The 17,825-nt window shown below is 43.1% G+C and overlaps 2 protein-coding genes across 2 annotated transcripts; both read left to right on the top strand.

The window, feature by feature from the left end:
- Positions 1-283: 283 nt before the first annotated feature.
- LOC110919823 lies at positions 284-3,638 on the top strand. The gene is made up of 2 exons (XM_022164076.1): positions 284-371; positions 3,295-3,638. Exons 1-2 carry the CDS (start codon positions 284-286, stop codon positions 3,636-3,638), a joined length of 432 nt encoding a protein of 143 aa, XP_022019768.1.
- Positions 3,639-14,773: 11,135 nt separating this feature from the next.
- On the top strand, positions 14,774-17,003 carry LOC110915856 (30S ribosomal protein 2, chloroplastic). Its single transcript, XM_022160598.2, has 4 exons — positions 14,774-15,202; positions 16,140-16,241; positions 16,333-16,632; positions 16,737-17,003. Exons 1-4 carry the CDS (start codon positions 14,870-14,872, stop codon positions 16,773-16,775), a joined length of 774 nt encoding a protein of 257 aa, XP_022016290.1. The 5' UTR covers positions 14,774-14,869; the 3' UTR covers positions 16,776-17,003.
- The last annotated feature ends 822 nt before the right edge of the window (positions 17,004-17,825 follow it).

The following is a 17,825-nucleotide window of genomic DNA, read 5'->3' as shown; positions in this document are numbered from 1 at the left end:
CGTTGTTCTTTGGACTGAACCGCATCTCAGGAACAGGTAAACCGCATTGCCTTCATTCTCTTCAAGCTTCAAATCCCTCCTGTCCGGTTCACAACCACAGAGGGTGCGTAAACAGCTTCTTCAACAAAAAGAAGGAGGGGAATGTACGTGCACGCACATCAGCAACCCTGACTCCTGATCCTTCAAGAGCCACATCCGAGCAACACACTCGTTTTAAACGAGTATGGGGTTACAAAACCGCAGACACTCATGAGTCGCTGCGGACACACCCATAGCTCCGCAAATGGTTGCTACGGAAGAGCTACAACTCAGTCATCACACAGATGAACGAAGCTACTTCAAGGAAAGCTCCTCGGCATTGGAGCGTGAAGGTAAGTGGCTAAAGAACAGATGCAAACAAGATTCCCACTCACCTAAAGAGGTCTCATCAAACAATAAGCGGCCGGACAGCGGTAACAAGTCTGCTTATGACTTTGCTGACCTACTTGTAAGACGGATAGTATAAACAATGGTGGGCATGACCATGCCTAGGACCATGTTTATTTGACCATTATCCAGATTCAAATTGTTCGACCAAATATGGCCAACAATGACGGAAGTATCCAACATTATTCAGCCAACCGTGGCCAATAATGCCAAGCAACGAGGTAACCGCAAAGGACGTGCGGTTACTTGAGAGCTAATTGGAAGAACATGAACACCCCACAAAAGGGATCATGATCACATGTCCAATTACTACTGAAGACCACTCTCTTCTTCATTCACCACCTCAAAGGTTGGTTCGAAGTTTGTGCACATCTTCAACCACCATCTCAGAGGTTGGTTCGAAGTTTGTGGACACCTCCAGCAAGATCTCAAAAGGATGGTTCGACACACCAACAGGTGGCACCCAACCCTGACGAGATCAGACGCACGTAGCCCATGCTACCATATCAAAACCCGAGGCTGAGAATTTCGCATCAGACGAAACGTTCTCACCGGTACGGAAGAGGCGTCACATGACCCTTCCGGATCTCCAGCTTGATTTACGAAGAGCAAAGACCATCTACATGGCCTAGAATCTTCTCCAGACTCCAAACTACCTTCTAGACACCATAGTCTAGTACTCCTCCCACATGCAACTTGCGTATGGCAGCAACACTAGATTGGGGGGACTTGAAGGGGTATGGTCCCAGATCTCGCGTCAGCACGACCGCGAGTGACCATTACCCTTATCAAAACCCCCACTAGCTAACAACCTACCTGTGTCCATGCGGGAACGCGCAGAAACAGTGGTTAAATCCAATCTGCCCAATGATGGAGGAGGACTTACCTGGAATATGAGAACGGTATTGTGATAAGGCATGGCACCGCATCTGGTGTATGAAAACGGAAGTATTCACAGCGATGCGGCCTAGCACCACATCCAGTGAACACTTCTATCAATACAAGGGAGCTGGATAACAGCAACAGTCACCACCACGACGATGCGGCTCGGCACCGCAACTCATGTATTTCTTGATCAAAGAGTGAGACACGGGAACATCTACAATTACCGCAAACAGCGACGTGGCCCGCACCGCATCCGGTGCACTCAACAAGTGGGACTGACACCACAGAGCAAATAGCACCAATGGCAGCCGCCTGTCAGGTCTACGTAGGCGACAGACTGACGTGGCTTCACCTCCACAGCCGACATGCCTGACACACCTGCAAAGGTGCAGCATGCCGTCAGTCTATCCATCCACCTCCTCCTTCACTCCTCGGCTATAAATACCAACCCCAAACCAGGTTTGAGGTATCTCTTCACAACTCTCTCACTACTACTACTATCATACTTTGCTTCCCAAGCAGACTACTGATTCTCACGCCGGAGAGTGGTAACAAGGAGCACCCCCCACCCCATCCTCCTTGTTACGAGTCACGGTTTGTTTCCTTGTGCAGGAGCAGGCGACCCAGCCAGCGATCCTCGAGAGGAAGGGATTAACCCTTCTTGACGAGACCAGTGTGTTAACCCAGCCCGGTTAACCATTGTTTCATCACCATGTTACAGGAATTTCGTCCTCGAAATTTAAGCTAAGTCATATGATACGCTATATTCATAGATATGTTAATGACCTTAATGTTATACGTAAATACACGTAGTTTCACAAAAGTTCACAAAACGAATCATTTAAGACACATAGCACATAAAGTCATGTATCACATAAAGTCACGTAATTCACATAGTTTATACCTATATCACATAGTAGGGAATTTCACGTAAATAGTCAATTATTTGTTTGTTCAAGAATACTGTGTCGTGAGTGTATGTGAAATTTTTAAAACACTAGGCTTACCCGAACTTAAACGTAATGTCTGCGTGAATACATAAGTTTAATGGAGCTAATGGGTTTTGTGTTCACCCTGTGAGGGCCGGGTGTTACGAAAACCGTTAAAATGACCAAAACACATGGAGCAAAACGAAAGTTAACTCAAAGTTATATATGTATCATATATAAAAATAATAAATAAAAATATATGGTTTTTATTTGAATTTGAAATTATAGTTTGTATTTGATTTACTTGACTCGAATTGAATCAAATTCGAATTTTTATAATCGAATCAAATTTCGAATTTAAAACGAATTAAACCGTACAATTAAAGGTAGGGGTATTTCAGGAATTTTATATATAAGTACTTAATTGTTTATAATTAATTCATTACGTGAATCCACTGATATCATACACGTAGAAGAGTTATTAGATTTTATCACCCTCAACTATTGTCTATTGGCCGCTGCCAGCCCCAACTATCACTTTGACGCCCGTCACCCCTAACTTAACACTTAGTGTGTTCTGTCACCACGTCGTTAACCGATCCCTAACTTTTGAACTTGTTACTACACTTTTTGAGGTGTCATAGGGATCTTGGGAAGGTTTTAGGGATCTTAGAACACCCCCAAAACTATAATAACAGGATCAAAAGTTAGTGATCTGGTGACAGAACACACTAAGTGTTAAGTTGGGGGTGACGGGAGTCAAAGTGATAGTTGGGGGTGCCAGCGGCCAATGACCAATAGTTAAGGGTGATAAAATCCAATAACCCCACGTAGAAACCTAAAGAACAAGCTCACAGCTTAACGAATCGTGCAAACCAGTCAGCCAAGCTCACAGCTTCAGACATTTTAGGAAAATTAAATTTTATTTAAGCTAAACTGGTTCTGTATCTTCTTCCCCAAAACTATCCCATTACAAACCCTAATCTTATTTCTCCTAAATTAAAAAGAATCACGCAAGATTAATCAAACAGAAGGCTTGCTTGTTCAAATTCAGATTCAACTTTCCGGTGGCATTATGGCGGCAACGGTGCGGTGCGGCGACGTAACTGCCGAGATCGAGGAATGTCACCGGTGAGAAACTCTGACACCGGCGGCGATGAAGAAGAATTGAACGCGTCAACAGAGTCGTGGAGAAACACGATGCGATGGACTCCGGCACGGTGCGGCGGTGGTGGTAGTGGAGGTCACGCGCGACAGTTATCTGGTTTAGCGTTTTGTTTGAGTCCTTTGGTGCGTGCAAGCCCTAACCGACCGGAGGTTGTGTTTTCCGGTGAGATTAGGGTTCCGGTGGTAGCTGGTGATTGGAAGAGAGATGAGGGAGTGTATGTATGTATGTGATGTGTTATATACTGTATGCATATATTATTATTATACATATTATTATGAACTCTTGATGAATAGTGTTCACTCAAGATGTAATTAACAACAAAACAATAGTATTCACTCAAAAGTTACATGGTGAAAAAATTCCATCCAACAATATATTTATTAAATTTAAAAAATATCTTATTTAAAGGAGATAGGTAAAATATATTTACATAAGACTTTCAAATGTCGTTTTATTTGATTTTCACATTGTTAAAATTACTTCTTGAATATAAAAAACAAACAAACAGATTTTGGTATAAGTTTTACTGAAAACATCGTTTTACTTAAGGTATGGTATTTTTAATATTGTAAGCAATATGAGTGTCGATATTGTGTTGAACCAAACCGATTTCGAAAGAACAACATAGGTACCGGAATCGGTGTTATTGGAGCCGATTTTGACCGAACATCAGTATTAGTATTTGTAATATTGGAACTAGTAAGAAATTCTATATATGCCTTTAACCTATTTAATTTTTCTCTTATAACTTGCATCCGTTTTTAACCCATATAGATGAATACGTAGGTGTGTTTACCTTTTCTCCTCAACAATCTGATTGATATTTGTATTCATAGTGGAGTCCTTTTGTTATCGTAGCCATACGAGTGTCGGTATTTGTCACACCCCCAAAATCCCACCTGCGGAGTATCACCGCTTGGAGGCGTGACTGACCAGGATCCAGCCACCAATCATACTGAACAAGCATATAAGCAGTTATAAAAGTTTAACCATTACGATTGGTGTTTCAAAACAAACAAGTTAAGTTGCAAGCGGAAGCATAAGTTTAAAGTTATAACATAAGTTCAAAAGTTCCAAGTTTAACATAGCACGTAGCAATCCGTGTCCCACAACGACCCTCCTCCATGCAAGCTCCAGCTGAGTACCTATGGTCCTGCAAAGCATGTAGTAACGAGTCAACAACTAGTTGAGTGAGTTCACGGTTGGGTGTTCGTTTTAGTTGTTTCGAAAACAGTTTACTTTATCTGGCATCCTGCCGTGGGGGTTACCCCATAGTTTAAAAAAAATGTGACATGTTCATTCCCAGTTACTCCGGCACACCGGCCGTGGGGGCTACCCCATGTTAGTTATCAGGCATTTCGGCCGTGGGGGCTACCCCATGCGTACACTAGACTCGTTACCATATCGACTGCTGACTGTAGTCATGTTTATGTGCCCTGAAAACATCAATGTCTATCATCATTGACGTGCCCCAGATCCATTAGTTCACGCCCGTCCTCTGCGGCACGGTGTGAGGCTTGTCAGACCTAAATAGCGCTATCTAACTAATGACCCGCTCGCCATTGGCCCGGCGATTAGTCGATACAAAAAGGAGGGACTTCGTGATAGAGTTTTAGTCTAGTACGTTTACCCGTCCGTCCGGACGAGGAATCACATTCCTGAACCACTGACGTCCTACCCAAGGAGGACGAGGAATCCACGTTCCTTAACCCCGTTCCCAACCCAGGGAATCCCATGCTTTGTAGAGGGTGTGAACTCACCTTGGTTTGCTCGGCAGTTAATCACAGAAAGATCAATCAAGTCGCAAGTAGTCAATAACGTCCTAACACGGATATCACTTATAATCAGATTCGAACCAAGTAGTGCACGTACAAGTAGCAGTTACGGCATACAGTTTCTATCATGGCAGTTTAACAACAGTGCACAGTATCACATTTGGCCCACAAGTTCTACCTAAGCCCAGTATACGTATTAATCAGTTAACACAGAAGTCCACAAGGCCGGCCCATTAACTAAGGCCCATAAGTGTGGTCTCGAGTCGCAACCGGACTCGCGAGCATGGTCTCGAGTCATGCTGTTTGTGCTGATCTCAGGTGGTTGCGAGTCGCAACCGGTGTCGCAACCATGGTTTCGGCTTGTCATGCTGAGGTCTCGAGTCGCAACGGGACTCGTAACCTGTGGTCTCGGCTTGTCCTGTTATGGTTGCGAGTCGCAACCGCGTGGTCTCGAGTCATCACGCTGTGGTTGCGAGTCGCAACTAGGTGATTGCGAGTCGTAAGCTGTCATTTTCATGTTCACGTGTTGATGCAGATGCATCAGTCCCATTAGTACAATGTAATCAGGCCCAAATCAGGAAACAACCAATAGAATTTCACTAACAAGTTTTCCTAATCAGGCTATTAGTAAAAATGGATCAAAATCACAAGGGTTTTCACATCTTCAACCAATATTCAAATTGTTCTTCAAACATTCAAGCCTATTCATCACATATTCAACCTTTGTTCAAGCAAAATTATGAACTAACATTCACTACCATGCATCCTATCATGACCAACATATTCATTAGCCGATTTGTTTAGTATAAACACCCAAACTTTTCGGATCCAAATCCAAGTACAACCGATATCATCATTCGTTTTTAACATACAATGAACCTATTTTCAACATCAAGCATTTATGCATAGTTCCACACATAACAAGAACATTCATGAACCGATTTCTTTTCAAAACATCATGTATAACTCAACAACTAACATATTGTCATAATCATTAATTCAAGCACAAAACTCAACATGATTCACTAAGCATTTAACAATAATCATTAAGAACACTAACCGGTTAATGGGTTTCGAGGGTGTGTGTAAAGCTTCCAACCGGGTGTGTGTGTGAGCCGATCCAAGTCCAAATCCAAGAATGAGGAGTGTGTTTGTGTTCTAGAGTTTAAGTGGGAGAGAGGATAGAAGAGTGTGTGTGTTGTGATGTTTCAACAAATGGTCAAAATAACTAAGGGTGGTTTATATATACTAGTTCCAAGTGTTGCACCCTTAATGGGTTTCGGCTAAGGGTTTTCGGCCCAATGGCCCAACCTGCCAAAGGTTCTCGGCCCAAGGCCCATTCGGTCACTATTCACTCGAGACCTCATGGTCTCGAGTCGGGTTCTTTGTTCTCGGGTTGGGTTCTCGGTTCACATAAAACACGTACACATATATATATACAAATGCACACATACAAAGCACATAAAAGTTCACGTTATCATTAAGTTTAGTCAACTAATCACATAACATACAAGCAAGCTACATCAAGACACAACGAAAGGTTCTAGATTTCGAGTTGTCACATCATCCCCAAGTTGAAAGAAATTTCGTCCCGAAATTTGATGGCACTCACTGAGGAAGCTAGTCAAGTTGTAAGGTTTTCCCGGTTATCCTGGGGTGTCACATCCACCCCCCGTTGATCTGGAATTTCGTCCCGAAATTCCGTAGCTTCAGCCTCAGTAGCGTTTGTACTGTTCTCAAACAGTTGGGGATACTTTTGTTTCATCCGATCTTCGCGCTCCCAGGTAAACTCTGGGCCGCGACGTGAGTTCCAACGAACTCGAACGAGAGGTATTCTAGTGCTCTTGAGGACCTTAACATCCCGGTCCGTGATTTCGACAGGTTCTTCGACGAATTTCAACTGTTCGTCGATCGTGAGTTCCTTCAGAGGAACTACGTGCGTCTCATCTGACAGACACTTCTTCAGATTTGACACATGGAAAACGTTGTGAACTGCACCGAGTTCTGCTGGTAATTTCAGTCTGTAGGCCACTTTGCCTATTTTCTCGATGATTTCAAAAGGTCCAACGTATCGTGGGTTGAGTTTGCCTCGTTTACCAAAACGAACCACACCCTTCCAGGGTGAAACCTTGAGTAATACCCGCTCCCCAACCTGGAGCTCAAGCGGTTTCCTGCCCTTATCGGCGTATGCCTTCTGACGGTCACGAGCGGCCGCCATGCGTTGTCGTATTTGAGCAATCCGCTCAGTAGTGTCTACCACATGTTCCGGACCAGTGATCTGACTATCTCCCACCTCTGCCCAACAAAGAGGTGACCGGCATTTACGTCCGTACAATGCCTCAAATGGAGCAGCTTTAATGCTGGTGTGGTAGCTGTTATTATACGAGAATTCCACAAGTGGCAGATGTCTTTCCCAGCTGTTGCCAAAGTCGATTACACATGCACGAAGCATGTCTTCTAGGGTTTGAATAGTGCGCTCGGACTGCCCGTCCGTCTGCGGGTGATATGCTGTGCTCATATCTAAACGTGAGCCAAAAGACTTGTGCATTGCCTGCCACAGTTCCGAAGTAAAACGTGCATCTCGATCAGAGATGATAGAAGTGGGCACCCCGTGCCTCGAAACAACTTCCTTGAGGTATATCTCCGCCAGAGTGGAGAATTTATCTGTTTCTTTAATTGCCAAGAAGTGTGCGGATTTTGTGAGTCGATCCACGATCACCCAGATAGTATCGTTTCCGCGCTGTGATCTAGGTAGGCCAGTAACGAAATCCATGGAAATTTGCTCCCATTTCCATTGTGGTATCTCTGGTTGTTGGAGTAGGCCTGAGGGTTTCTGATATTCCGTCTTGACTCGCGCACAAGTCAAACACTTGCTGACGTAAGTTGCTATGTGGGCCTTCATGCTAGGCCACCAATACGTAGTTTTAATATCGTGGTACATCTTGTCCGAACCAGGGTGTACCGAGTAGCGAGATTTGTGCGCTTCATCCATCACAAGTTCTCGTAAGTCGCCATAGAGTGGGACCCAAATGCGTCCTGTTACGTAGTAAGCACCGTCTTCCTTCTGTTCTAAGCGTTGCCTTGACCCGCGTAGGGCTTCGGCTCTAACGTTCTCTGGTTTCAGTGCTTCTATCTGAGCAGCTCGTATATGCGAAGGTAGACTAGAATGTATCGTGAGTTGTAAAGCTCTTACGCGCTTAGGCGTAGTGTCCTTCCGACTCAGGGCGTCTGCCACAACGTTGGCCTTGCCCGGGTGATACCTGATAGAGCACTCGTAGTCATTCAGTAATTCGACCCATCGTCGCTGCCGCATATTCAGTTCCTTCTGCTTGAATATGTGCTCTAGACTCCTGTGGTCGGTGTAGATGGCGCACTTGGTTCCGTACAGGTAATGCCGCCATAACTTAAGTGCGAAAACAACAGCTCCCAGCTCTAAATCATGTGTAGTGTAGTTCTTCTCGTGAACTTTGAGTTGTCGTGAGGCGTAGGCTATGACTTTATCTCGTTGCATCAATACACAACCAAGCCCCTGAATTGATGCGTCACAGTAAACCACAAAATCATCTGTGCCCTCTGGCAGTGAAAGGATAGGTGCACTACAAAGTCTATCCTTTAGATGCTGAAAAGCCAACTCTTGTGCATTTCCCCAATGATAGACGACGCCTTTCTGCGTTAGTAGGGTGAGAGGCTGCGCGATCTTAGAAAAATCCTTAATGAACCTCCTGTAGTAACCTGCCAATCCCAAGAATTGGCGAATCTCCTTTGGTGTGCGAGGCGCAGGCCAGTTCTTAATAGAGTCCACTTTGGATGGATCAACGTGAATCCCATCCTTGTTCACCACATGCCCTAGGAAATGGACCTCTCGAAGCCAGAAGTCGCATTTTGAAAATTTCGCGTAAAGCTGTTCCTTCCGAAGGAGTTCCAAAATAAGTCGTAGATGTTGTTCGTGCTCTTCTTTGCTCTTAGAATAGATCAGGATGTCGTCGATAAAGACTATAACAAACTTGTCCAGGTACGGCTTGCACACTCGATTCATCAAATCCATAAAGACTGCCGGTGCGTTGGTCAGCCCAAATGGCATGACCAAAAACTCATAGTGCCCATATCGAGTCCTAAAGGCCGTCTTAGAGACATCCTCTTCCCGAACTCTCAGCTGGTGATATCCCGATCTCAGATCGATCTTTGAATAGTAGCTCGACCCCTGCAACTGGTCGAACAAGTCGTCAATACGCGGTAGAGGGTAACGGTTCTTCACAGTCACTTTGTTGAGTTCGCGATAATCGATACACATTCTGAAGGTACCATCCTTCTTTTTCACAAATAGTACTGGGGCTCCCCAAGGCGATGAGCTAGGACGAATAAAACCTTTATCCAGGAGTTCTTGTAGTTGCGTGGAGAGTTCTTCCAACTCAGATGGAGCTAAACGATAAGGTGCACGGGCTACAGGCGCAGCTCCAGGAGCTAGTTCAATCTGAAACTCGACTTGGCGATGGGGCGGAAGACCAGGTAATTCCTCAGGGAATACCTCAGGATAGTCGCGTACAACGGGAAAATCTTCTAGCTTCTTCTCCTTTTCTGTGGTATCAGTAACTAGAGCCAAAATCGCAGTGTGGCCCTTTCGTAAGCATTTCTGGGCCTTAAGAAGAGAGATGATGTTCTCAACAGCACTTCTCTTGTCGCCTCGAATCATGAGAGGTTCACTACCAAAACCAGGAATACGAACGATCTTCTCGTTACAAAGAATCTCTGCTCGGTGTTGGGATAACCAATCCATCCCAATGACAACGTCGAAACTACCCAAAACAATAGGAATAAGATCGATAGCGAAGGTCTGGTTGGCGAGAATAAGCTGGCAACCCTTGACTACGTGTGAGGCTTCCAAATTCTTACCATTCGCTAGCTCTACAGTGTGCTTGTCGCTCAGGGGTGTAGGAATACGCTTAAGCATCTTACTAACTTCTAGTGACACATAGCTAGTATCGGCACCCGAATCAAATAAGACTGTAACATAAAAGTCGTCGAGAAGGAACTTACCCGTTACCACGTTGGGATCATTCCTTGCTTCACCTTGACCAATCACGAACACTCGTCCCCTAGCACCGTTGTTGTTGTTCCCATTGTTACCATTCCCCTGATTGTTGTTGTTGTTCTGGTTCAGTTGGGGACAATCCTTCTTGAAGTGGCCTTCAGCTCCACACTGAAAGCATCCTTTGTTGTTACCCTGCTGCTGTCGCTGGTTCTGCTGAGGTTGCTGACGATTCTGATTGGAGGGGTATGCGCTCCTGCAATCCTTTGCAACATGACCAGGCTTGTTGCACCGATGACAGTTGCCCCTGGTGCATGGCCCACTGTGGTGTAGGTTGCAACGATTGCATTTGGGGTGACTCCCCTTGTATCCACCATGACTTTGACCACCAGACGACTGCTGACTGGGGCTCTTATGATCGTCCGTCTTTCTCTGCTGAGACTGAGATTGCACAGAAGTTGAACCCCTGCTTGAAGTTCCATCCCATTTCCGTTTGTCCCCACTAGAAGCACCAGAAGTAGTTGCAGCACCTATACGCTTCGGTAACTTGTTCTGCTCCACCGCCTGATCAGTAAGACGGTGAGCCAACTGTACAACCTGCTGGATAGTAGTCAAGTTTGCTGAAGTCACATGACTTTGGATCTCTGGCACCAGGCCCTTAAGATAGAGTTCAATTCGCTTATATGGAGGATCTACCATAGTAGGACACAACAAGGCAAGCTCATGCGATCTCTTAGTGTATGCTTCAATCTCTGACCCCGACATCTTGAGATTGTAGAACTCATCTTCCAGCTTATGAATGTCGTCACGACTGCAGTATTCCTCCCTGATCATTTCCTTGAAAGTTTCCCATGGGGTGGCGTTGGCAGCAACCAACCCTAACATCTGCACTTGAGCATTCCACCACGTGAGAGCCAAACCCTCGAGAGTACCAGTAGCATACTTCACCCTGCGCGCTTCAGGGCATTCACACATTTCGAACACAGACTCCAGTTTCTCAAACCAGTGTAGGAGACCTACTGCTCCTTCAGTTCCGCTAAAAGTAGTGGGTCGACAGTCCATAAAGGTCTTAAAAGTGCACACCGGTGCCTGAGCATATTGACCTAAGGTAGGTGAAAGAAAGACAGAGTTTAACACAAAGGTTGGTTCACGAGAGTAGGATCCAAATGATCCTAGAACAATTTTCGGACTGCAGGATATACCTCCTGCGTGTGCAGCTGCAAGCGCTGCGGCAACTCGCTCGTTGATCAAAGCCGTCAACTGGGCTTGTGTCATGTTAACGCGTCCAGACATGATTCTTCATAATAAGAGTAATACGTGTGAGAGAGGTTCGTGAAAGTACGATAGTAGGACAGAGTAAGCACGCACGTGTTCAAACAACAGTAGTTATACTAATCAAGCATACCATGAGCAATGTACTATGTAACTAACAAGTAGGCAATATACGCACACCATATTACCTAGAATGTCGAGCCTTGCATGAAGAGCGAAGTGTCGTTGTGGACCGTTGAGCACTAAACCGGTTATAGTCTGGTTTTAACGAAAACGTTTCTCCTTTATTAAAACCAAGTTCACTATAACCAATGGCTCTGATACCAATCTGTCACACCCCCAAAATCCCACCTGCGGAGTATCACCGCTTGGAGGCGTGACTGACCAGGATCCAGCCACCAATCATACTGAACAAGCATATAAGCAGTTATAAAAGTTTAACCATTACGATTGGTGTTTCAAAACAAACAAGTTAAGTTGCAAGCGGAAGCATAAGTTTAAAGTTATAACATAAGTTCAAAAGTTCCAAGTTTAACATAGCACGTAGCAATCCGTGTCCCACAACGACCCTCCTCCATGCAAGCTCCAGCTGAGTACCTATGGTCCTGCAAAGCATGTAGTAACGAGTCAACAACTAGTTGAGTGAGTTCACGGTTGGGTGTTCGTTTTAGTTGTTTCGAAAACAGTTTACTTTATCTGGCATCCTGCCGTGGGGGTTACCCCATAGTTTAAAAAAAAATGTGACATGTTCATTCCCAGTTACTCCGGCACACCGGCCGTGGGGGCTACCCCATGTTAGTTATCAGGCATTTCGGCCGTGGGGGCTACCCCATGCGTACACTAGACTCGTTACCATATCGACTGCTGACTGTAGTCATGTTTATGTGCCCTGAAAACATCAATGTCTATCATCATTGACGTGCCCCATATCCATTAGTTCACGCCCGTCCTCTGCGGCACGGTGTGAGGCTTGTTAGACCTAAATAGCGCTATCTAACTAATGACCCGCTCGCCATTGGCCCGGCGATTAGTCGATACAAAAAGGAGGGACTTCGTGATAGAGTTTTAGTCTAGTACGTTTACCCGTCCGTCCGGACGAGGAATCACATTCCTGAACCACTGACGTCCTACCCAAGGAGGACGAGGAATCCACGTTCCTTAACCCCGTTCCCAACCCAGGGAATCCCATGCTTTGTAGAGGGTGTGAACTCACCTTGGTTTGCTCGGCAGTTAATCACAGAAAGATCAATCAAGTCGCAAGTAGTCAATAACGTCCTAACACGGATATCACTTATAATCAGATTCGAACCAAGTAGTGCACGTACAAGTAGCAGTTACGGCATACAGTTTCTATCATGGCAGTTTAACAACAGTGCACAGTATCACATTTGGCCCACAAGTTCTACCTAAGCCCAGTATACGTATTAATCAGTTAACACAGAAGTCCACAAGGCCGGCCCATTAACTAAGGCCCATAAGTGTGGTCTCGAGTCGCAACCGGACTCGCGAGCATGGTCTCGAGTCATGCTGTTTGTGCTGATCTCAGGTGGTTGCGAGTCGCAACCGGTGTCGCAACCATGGTTTCGGCTTGTCATGCTGAGGTCTCGAGTCGCAACGGGACTCGTAACCTGTGGTCTCGGCTTGTCCTGTTATGGTTGCGAGTCGCAACCGCGTGGTCTCGAGTCATCACGCTGTGGTTGCGAGTCGCAACTAGGTGATTGCGAGTCGTAAGCTGTCGTTTTCATGTTCACGTGTTGATGCAGATGCATCAGTCCCATTAGTACAATGTAATCAGGCCCAAATCAGGAAACAACCAATAGAATTTCACTAACAAGTTTTCCTAATCAGGCTATTAGTAAAAATGGATCAAAATCACAAGGGTTTTCACATCTTCAACCAATATTCAAATTGTTCTTCAAACATTCAAGCCTATTCATCACATATTCAACCTTTGTTCAAGCAAAATTATGAACTAACATTCACTACCATGCATCCTATCATGACCAACATATTCATTAGCCGATTTGTTTAGTATAAACACCCAAACTTTTCGGATCCAAATCCAAGTACAACCGATATCATCATTCGTTTTTAACATACAATGAACCTATTTTCAACATCAAGCATTTATGCATAGTTCCACACATAACAAGAACATTCATGAACCGATTTCTTTTCAAAACATCATGTATAACTCAACAACTAACATATTGTCATAATCATTAATTCAAGCACAAAACTCAACATGATTCACTAAGCATTTAACAATAATCATTAAGAACACTAACCGGTTAATGGGTTTCGAGGGTGTGTGTAAAGCTTCCAACCGGGTGTGTGTGTGAGCTGATCCAAGTCCAAATCCAAGAATGAGGAGTGTGTTTGTGTTCTAGAGTTTAAGTGGGAGAGAGGATAGAAGAGTGTGTGTGTTGTGATGTTTCAACAAATGGTCAAAATAACTAAGGGTGGTTTATATATACTAGTTCCAAGTGTTGCACCCTTAATGGGTTTCGGCTAAGGGTTTTCGGCCCAATGGCCCAACCGGCCAAAGGTTCTCGGCCCAAGGCCCATTCGGTCACTATTCACTCGAGACCTCATGGTCTCGAGTCGGGTTCTTTGTTCTCGGGTTGGGTTCTCGGTTCACATAAAACACGTACACATATATATATACAAATGCACACATACAAAGCACATAAAAGTTCACGTTATCATTAAGTTTAGTCAACTAATCACATAACATACAAGCAAGCTACATCAAGACACAACGAAAGGTTCTAGATTTCGAGTTGTCACAGTATTGTGACGAACTGAACCGATTCCAACCGAACAACATCGGTACCGGTTTCGATATCGTAACTGGAACTGTATTCATTATTATATTTTTTGATCGATGTATAGCATATATGGATATGGTTCTAGAAATCTCATGAATTTATTTTTTTAGTTTTTCATAGTTGCTATAGCGAGTGTCGATACCACAATGACCTGAACTGATACCAGTCAAACTCTGCCGCGTAGCGTAGGAGAATCCCACTAGTTATAAATTAAAATTAAAATATCTCTATAGGTAAATTACCAAAATATCCTTACTTTCATATGGTAAGTTATCAAAATACTCTTCTATTTAACAAACATTTCTAATGGAGTTATTGTCAGGGAGCTAATTGGAAAAAAAGTAATAACTATGTGGAGCAAAATGATTATTTTTAAAGAATTAGAGCAAAAACTGTTGAAATAATCAAAACATATGGAGTAAAACGGAAATTCAAGAAATCTCTCGGTTTATGTTTTTGTGCTATCATTTGCTCAACTGGATAAACCCCTGTTCATTATCTCCTCTCCTCACCATCTTCACACCACCTGCAAAAACCCCTTATTATCCTTCTTCAAAATGGCCACACTTTCATCATCATCCATAATATCACCCACCACTTACCTCCACCACCACTCGTCTTCCAAACCCTTCAAACCCCACCTACCCATTTCTTCAAAACCAAACCCCAATTTCTCTCAATCCTCCTCGCTCAGACTCCAAATTTCACCTATACCCAGACAACCCACACACTTATTTTGTGTTGCAGAAGAAGCTCCGGCGGCGGTGGTGACGGTGGACCCCACGTCGGAAGCTGCTAGAAGACTGTATGTCGGTAACATTCCTCGGACGACAACTAATGATGACCTCCAGAAGGTTTTTGAAGAACATGGTGCTGTTGAGAAAGTTGAGGTAGTTAATAATTTGTGGGTGTTTTTTATTTTGACTTTTGAGGTCAAACGGTATCTTGAATTTGAGGGTTGTTTTTTGTTTGACCTTCAAAAGTCAAAGTTTACTGCATCTTTTATTCATATGTAGGATTAGTAAGTATATCTGGGATTACTTAAAGTTACTTGAATTGAATTATTGGAAACAATGCATCTTTTGGTGTTAAAATCTTGAAGGATGTTTGGAGTTGAGTTTTCAAATTGATTATGTGACTTAAGAATTATAATCAGATGATTATTTGATTGAAGTTAGTGATAGTTAAGTAAATACACATGATCAAGAAAATGACTATTTTGACAAACCTTTTACTACCATTTGACCAACATTTTTAAAGTACAACCATATTTACATGAACGCCGCTACGGGCGGGTTGACGTCTACTCGTATACATGAAAATGTAACACAAGAGACTAATGTAGACTTGTATATCACTAATGGTGTGAGACTAATGTGTACTTATATATTCCTAATGATGTAGGATTGGTAGTAAAGATCTAGAATGACGCATCAACCCTAAACCGAAAAATAGTATGGTTTTGGACTAAAAAGGCGAAAATGGCATGGTCATATTGTATAACCATAAGATTTTGAGACCTAAGCCATAAAAATGTTTTTTTTTTTTTTTTTTGTTTTGAATGTGACAATTTGACCCTCCACCTAATTACATGTTTTTAAATAAGTTGGTCAATGACTCAATATGGCTACTTCTTTAAAAAAACTTCGTTAAATTGGTCATTTTCATAATTTTCCCATGTAAATTACCTATGCTAAAACACGCCTATTCAGTGTCAAGTTTCAAGCTTTTTTTGGTTTGCTCATTGTCAACCTCACAATCAATTCTCACAACAACGTCCTAATCAGTAAAAAAAAGTTAACAGTTTTGTATAACCCGATTTCACAGGTAATGTATGATAAATACTCAGGAAGGAGTCGAAGATTTGGTTTTGTCACGATGAAGACGGTTGATGATGCAAATGCCGCTATTGAGAAGCTGAATGACACGGTGAGTTGCTTCGTTTTCTTCCACTACATGCCAACTTTACATGTTTGCCATCAACTGGGGCATCACACATACGGACTTTTTGTACGAACAGGAAATCGGAGGGCGAAAAATTAAAGTAAATGTTACAGAGAAGCCTCTGACTGGAGTCACTACTTCACTTACTCAATTTGATGAAACTCCGTTTGCTGACACCCCTTACAAACTCTACGTCGGAAATCTTGCAAAAACAGTTACATCAGATTCACTCAAAAGCTTCTTTGCAGAAAAGGGAAATGTTGTTGGTGCTAAAGTGTCGCGAGTTCCTGGGACTTCAAAGTCGAGTGGATTCGGGTTTGTTTCATTCTCGTCAGAAGAGGAGGTAGAAGCTGCCATTTCGTCTTTTAACGATGCTGTAAGTTTGTACATCCTGCATGTTTGTTGTATTCGCGTAGCCATGGTCCATGTTTGAGTGTTTTGAAAATAAATTATAAAATGTCATCATATATGTTCTTGCAGGTGCTTGAAGGCCAAAAGATTCGTGTAAATAAAGCGTAGTGCGTCAGGAAACAACTTTCAGTGGATTTTTTGTATTGTGTTGTGTTAATGTTGTTTTATATCGCGTTACAATGTAAGGAGACGTGAGGTATTATTTGTTTAGGCTTAGCAATGTGATGCGTCCCGTAACTTTTATACCATTTTGTATAACCGGTTATTATAGCATTTTTTAGATCAAGTTACACGAATGGTCTTCGCATTTGATCCTAATTTATTAGATATTACTTATTTCGTCTCAACTGGAACTAGTTTTATACCCCTTCGTGGTCGGCTATTGTCATGCTATGAAATACAAGTGATCCAACCATAAACGTAACATAGGTAAATTAGTTTACAAAGTCAAGCGCAAACGAATTAGAAGAGACGGTTTGAGGTAGTAAACTCATAAGAGGCCTTGATGGTGCACACCACACTTTGTAAAGAAACTTGGCTTGAGTCTCTTCTTCATGAGTTGGTAGCTCCACAATCCAGAAGTCTTAATTTATTTTTTATTTTTTTGGTGTGACAATGGTGAAGAAACTCAATTTAAGCTAATATGGTATTTGATTATATGCCCCCGTGCTCCAAGTTTCATGTTGTTATGAGTACCCAAACTAAGGGAATGATCATATGATGTGTAAATCCAAAAGGTTAAACCACCTATTGGACTTTAGGGGCACCTTAGGTTTGCCATAAATCCGGATTTAAAAGTTGAATACAAGTTTTTTTTAGCATGTTTGGTTCACATAATTTGTTGGAATGTAATCTAAAGTCTATCTTTGATGTGTTTGGTTGATATATGCGTTGGAATTAGAAATAATTCACTCAAATTTTGCATGTAAAAGAATACACCAGAAATTTCAAATTGTGAAGGAATTCAACCAAATGAATTGGAATCTCTGACTACTCACTGTCACCGCATCGGCTACACTACCTGCTACCCCCCCCCCCCCACACACACACACTTGTTGCTGCCACCATTGCCGCTCCTACTTCCACAATCATTACTATGACAAATTTCAATTTTCTTATAATTTTATCACTCAAATGCATTACAACATTTAAATTATT

Source organism: Helianthus annuus, chromosome 16 (assembly GCF_002127325.2).
Source record: "Helianthus annuus cultivar XRQ/B chromosome 16, HanXRQr2.0-SUNRISE, whole genome shotgun sequence".
NCBI lineage: Eukaryota > Viridiplantae > Streptophyta > Magnoliopsida > Asterales > Asteraceae > Helianthus > Helianthus annuus.
Note: the sequence above shows the minus strand (reverse complement) of the source record. Positions and strands in the feature narration are given on the sequence as shown.